We start from the raw sequence: 6,000 nt of genomic DNA, 5'->3' as shown, positions 1-6,000 counted from the left end.
TTCATGGAAAAGAAATCAAAATACTGTGAGCCTTTGTGGGCTCTGTGGGTGCAGTGAGCTGTGCTGGAGCCCTGTGAGCCACATGCACGGGAGCCACCCCTGTTTCCTCTCTGTGTGGGCACTGCTCTCGTGCCTCAGCCATGAAGTGATGTGCAAAAGGGGATTTCTTCACTGGCAGTGAAATGGACTGCATAAATTCTTCTCCCCTTTGAAATGTCATCTGTTGGCAGCAGCAGCTGCTGCTTGACTTAGAGTCCAGCAGCACCAGCTCACAAGCAGGGACTCATTCTGGAAAGTTTTTCTCTTTTCTTTTTTTTTTTTTTTTTGTTATCCCCAGTGTCAGAATGTATTTAATCCTGTTTTATAGTAGCAGCAGTAAATTCAGAGAACTTACTAATAACCAAATACTTGGGGCATTTTGGTTATTTGAACAGAAAAAAATGGGATTTTTGGTGTCATGAAAGAGATGGTGATGCTGAAAAGACTGAATATTTCAGAGTTTTCTTTGCTCTTAAGGCAAAAATCAAAAAGCAGACTTCCTAGAGATTTCTGTTGTAGGAAAGACATGTTCTGCCCCATGTCTTCATTCCTTCATTGAACCTTAGTCAATCCTCTTTTTTCCCCACATAGGAAAAGGCTGAAATGCACTGAATTTGAATCTAGGAAACCATTGTTAAGGATGAGGAGCAGGAGAATCTTGGGTTTCCAGTATTTGAAATTCTTTGGGATTTTTTTTTATTTGCATTTGACTGTTTTAATATAATATCTTCCAAAAATTAATCAGAACTCCCAAGTCATCTATCAAAAACAGGAACAGATTTTTAGGTTTCTTATTATTGGGCTGTATTTTTGTATCACTAGGCTGCATTGCTAAGCTGTAGCATGGCTTTGGTTTGTGTAGCCTAATGCATAATGTGACAGTGGCATATATTTTGCCATCAGGCTATTTAGTGTAATACTTATGGTTTATTCTGTCTTTTCAGGAGAGGGAGTAAAGATCTGAAGAAATCCCAGAGGATGGCTTCTGATGCCAGTCATATGCTGGAAGCAGCTTTGGAGCAAATGGATGACATCATTGCAGGTACAACAATGCATTATTTTACACCACACTGTCTTGAGATTTAACTGTGTCTGGTTTGCTTTTTAATAATTTTTCCAGATTTATTAGGTTCTCTGTCATGCAGATTTCACTGTTAACACTCTGGTTCAATAGTTGTGTGGAGAAAGCTGAAAGCAAAATAAAGCAAGTAAAATAAGGCCTAAAATTTCCCCTCAGACAGGTGAACATTCAAGTGAGAGAGGTTTACTTAGCTTTAGTGCTTTTATGTTTACTTAAACACATCCTCAGCCATGTGGCAACATCCAAATGTTAGTTTTGTATTTCAATATGAGTTTAAGAAGTTTTCACCAAGTCTTCTGGCTAGCTGGATAACTTATAGCTGCATCAAACACCTGCACATAGAGATGTATAAAAATATGTGTGCATCAATAAAAACATACATAACTTCTATTATGCCCTGAGGTTTGTGCTCACACACCATGCAGCAGGAGCTCCCTAAAGGAGTGCCAGGGCAGGGCCATGATCTCACTTGTGCACAATGGGGAAGAATTCACAAAAGCTTTAGGAATCTCAATAGGGACACCCAAGCTGAGCCTTCCTCCCTGGTGATGGAGTCGATGGCATCAGCCTCTTGTTGCTGCAGTTGTGCTGCTCCTTGATCTTCCTCCTGCTCTTCTAGGAAAGCTCTCTGTCCAGAGACTGATATGGGCCTTTAAATGTCACCATCAGGCTAGATCACTATCCAGGTTTTTTAGCTTAAACAATCACTAGGGTTTGGTTTGTTTGTTTTTTGCATCCTCATATGAGTCTTCAATTTATTCTATATGTGCAAGCTTTAACAGACTGCTCAGATGCACAGAACTGTAAATATGAAAATGGGATAGATATAACTGGAGTGACTTTTCACACTGATGGAAAAAGTTCTAGGTGAATAGGAAAAATCACACATATATTTCCTTGTCCTGAGTGCAAAACCTTATTCTAACAAGATTTTAACCAACAGAAGTTAACTGGGATTTTATTTTTTCACACCTAACAAAACAGCATAGACAGGGAAGCATTGAACTTACCTCAGATGTATAAGAAGAAAATAAGAAAAGCAAGTCCCAAACCATAATTCATAAACTAGAGAACTGCAATACTTTTTGGCCACTGGGATGCCGTGGAAGCTGTGCTCAGAAATCACCTGCACACAAATGAACTCAGTGTCTCTCTTCTGTGGTGATTTATACCCAGCTCTGCACACACTGGGGGAATATCATGGATGCACCAGTGGTTCCACTCTGCAGAAAAAACAAGAGACAGAAAAAAGAGTCACTCTATTTAAATTGATTTTCAGATTAGAGACTTTCTTTTTTCCCCAGGAGCCATCAGTCGTGATGCAAGTCCTGGCTGTGACAGTAGGTCTTTAGTGCTGGGTGTTTTTTCATGGTTTGGAAAGATAGCCTCCTAATATGTGATATAACTGATTAAATAGCAATATATGACAGCCTAAGAAAATAAAATTTTTCCTAAGTTTTGTGTCAGAAAAATAATTAAAGCCAGAAGACAGCTTTTCTTTTGGTTCAGTGGTTGGTTGGTTGATTTTAGTCTTCTTTTCCCAGCTCCTTTTTCAGATTGTTTGTGCCATACCATTTCAGGGTTTAATCTTGATAAATAAGGAATAAAATTAAATTTTCCCAGGCTTTCAAATGACATCACTTTTGCCCCCATCACTTGGCTGTCTTGGTGGTGTAGAACACTAAGGCAGATGTTGGAAGAACTATTCCCTGGAAATCAGCTAATCACAGCTGTTCTGTGCTGGTGAGCAAGCCCTAAAGTAAAAAGATTCAGGCATAAATCAACTGCAGTGGCAAGTGGAGTTTATTTCCACTGTGGTCATGAGCAACCTGTCCAGGAGAGCTGACTTTGTGACTTTGCATTACTTATATTTCCAGTCTGATGTCCACTGATGGGCAGCATAACATTGAGAACAGGCTTATATAAAATATCTGATGGGAGAAGAAACAAAGTATTTCCCAGCCAGGGCATCTGTCAAGCCTCAGGGATGTTAATTGAATGCTTCCCATATGATTTCAGTATGATATCTACCTGTACTAACAAAGAAACATACTGATTTACTCCTACACTTAGGGGAAAACTCAGTTGTTTGGAAAGGTTTTTGGCCTTATTTCTTTATTATTTTCTTTTGCCAGGAATAGATAAAACTTTTTAAGACAGATTAAGTCTGTTGTCATTCTCCTCTAGCCAATGTTCTGTGTGTTCCAGAACAATTTCTTGAATATTCTGGCATGACTGAAGGACCAAGTAGATCTGCTGGAGTCTATACTTGGATACAGCTGTTATCCCAGTTTGTCTGAAACTGAGGCACACAATGATAATTCGAGTTTGACTCTCCCTAATTCAATCCAGTAAGCTTCAGTATGCAGTTGGGGCAGGGACTGGAAAACAGGAATTGTCTCTGGTCCTGTATGGTGGTGAGAGAGAATACAAGGTAGAAAACCCCTTTGAAAGGATGACTGTGATACTGTACTGAAACTTTCTAACATCCTTAGGGTACAAGCATGGAGAAACATCAGAGCAAAACAATGTATGTAGTAAAGAAGCTGACAGCAATTAGGAATTATTCAAATATACACAATCACACAATACACATGTGAAATTAGACAATTATCAAGCATTAAAACACTGTATGTCATCCCACAGTCTGCAACAGCTGATAAGCCTCAAATCAGTGGAGAACTGGGAAATCATGTCCAGATAGTGATTCTCCAAGCTCACTTTAAAAATAGGTTCAGCTCTCATATTGATAAGGTCAAATTGCCAAGCCAAAATGATTTGAATATTATTTTTGATGCAGAAAACATCAGGGTTTGTTTTCAAACATCCCATCCAGGTAGAGCTTCAAATACAGGAAAAATCATCTGTACAGATGTAGCTGCTCTCAGAGTTGACAGAAAACAGCAAAAAGTCATTTTTTTAAGAGCTTGTGCTATTTCAATTCACTGTATCCAGATTCTATGGACATCTCCAGGATTCAAAGACCTAAGTTTATCGAAGTAAACTTAGGTAGCTGATAAAAAAGACATTTTCTTTTGCATTGAAGCCTGAGTGAGTACTGGGAGAGCCACATGCTTCTGTTGGCCTCAGAAACTTTTAGGCACAAAGTTAGCATCACTCCCATTTTAGAGAATTGGGAAGTCCAGAGATGTATTTCTGACATTTTTTAGCTTTTGAAGCTTGAGTATAAATGTATATATACACATGCAAAAAAGGGAGCATCCTATCTCTTTAATCAGCCCTCATTTCTTTTGTTACCTCCATTATCAATAAAATATTGGATTATGGCCATTTAGGGTAAGAACTGGGTATATGCAAATATATATCACAAGTATTTACAGATTTGCACTTTTAGCCTTCCAATTCTATAAGTCCTACCCTGTGGTGGTGTTCACAGGGGTCCCAGGACAAGGGAAGAGATGAGGATCTGACTCCATGTTTCAGAAGGCTGATTTATTATTTTATGCTATATATTGTATTAAAGAAAATGATATATTAAAACTATACTAAAAGAATAGAAGAAAGGATTTCATCAGAAGGCTAGCAAAGGAATAGAAGGAATGAGAATAAAATCTTGTGACTGCTCACAGCCTCAACACAGGTGGCTGTCATTGGTCATCAAGTAAGAACAATTGACATGCTGGGTAAACAATTCTCCAAATCTCATTCCAAAGCAGCAAAACATGGAGAAGCTGAAGCTTCTCAGCTTCTCAGGAGAAACGATCCTACCAAAAGGATTTTTCATAAAATATGTCCATGACACTGCCCCTTGCTCCAGGAGGTAACATCTCTCATGCATGATTCTGATTAATCCAGCCAAGAAGTCTCAGTGCAGCACAAAACCTATTAGTGCTCAGACTGCATGAGGGGAGGATTGTGAGGCAAGATTAACAAATTGAATTTCACTGGGCCTGATCAAATTTGACAGATAGGTCAGTGTTCCCAAGTCTTTTATGCCTCGGTACATCTGTACTGATAACCCGCCCTCATAGCTATATAAATTAGGCACGCGAAATGATTAGCCTTATTTGACTAAAATAGCAAAAAGGGCTAATGTGATTGTCAATGCACATCACTTAGCCATTAGCTGGAGAGACTTGCACTCCAAACAGAGGCTTCCTCTATAAAAAAGTACCATATATCAGTTCCATCTACTCATTCTTCATTTAAGGTGCATAACTTTGGCGTTGTTTCCCTCTGAGCTTTAACCAAGTCATTACTTCTCCTTTTATTTAGCTTGTACCCATTTATTAAGATGTGTTTCTTTGTAGGACTGTAGATTTTAGTTATTTTTCTTTGCAATATCTCATAACAAATTAATTCAGTTTTTATTTTACAAATATTTTATATCAAACTGCTTCTCACCATCATCAGTTTGTAAATCCATTATTTCCCTTTGTGATTAATGACAATTAACTGTAAAATCTAAAAACTCCCATCACAATATATGTTGCTACAGTCTCTTCAAATTCACCAAGTCATCGCTGTAATTACTGAGTTTCCTTTTAACCAGAGCTCCTGCAATTACTGCTCACTGGAAAATAATGAGAAAGTTAGATGTGTAATCACATGTGTCTGTATCAATGCTTCAGTATTAGCACAGAAAGATTAAAAAGTAAATACAATTAAAAAGTTGAGCAAGGAGTATTCATGTTTGAATTCCCTTCTCCTGAGCTGGCAGAATGTTGGTGTTCAGCTCATGGCTTTGGCTGCTGTGTTAGAAACCCAGCACTGCCCACAGCCTTGCTGGAAAAGGGGCCTCCAGAGGAAATTGCACTTCAGAGATAAACAGGCTTTTAGTTCAAGTTTAATGTATTTTCCTCATGGGATTTACCAGCCAGAATTTGAAGGAGGAGCTGTTAGTGGGGATTATTAAATCA

The 6,000-nt window shown here is 38.5% G+C and overlaps 1 protein-coding gene across 1 annotated transcript in view; it reads left to right on the top strand.

Annotated features, from left to right (window-relative positions):
* The window catches only part of PPFIBP2 (PPFIA binding protein 2), a gene marked incomplete at its 3' end in the record, with an annotated part of 90,891 nt that overhangs the window by 15,579 nt on the left and 69,312 nt on the right, over nt 1-6,000 (top strand). The window contains exon 2 of the mRNA XM_031063211.1: nt 984-1,081. Within this exon, the coding sequence (XP_030919071.1) occupies nt 1,018-1,081 (64 nt within the window). The remainder of the gene's footprint in view (nt 1-983; nt 1,082-6,000) is intronic.

This window comes from Geospiza fortis, unplaced genomic scaffold, assembly GCF_000277835.1.
Source record: "Geospiza fortis unplaced genomic scaffold, GeoFor_1.0 scaffold196, whole genome shotgun sequence".
Lineage (NCBI taxonomy): Eukaryota > Metazoa > Chordata > Aves > Passeriformes > Thraupidae > Geospiza > Geospiza fortis.
The sequence above is the reverse complement of the archived record's forward strand: the minus strand, read 5'-3'. Positions and strand labels throughout refer to the sequence as shown.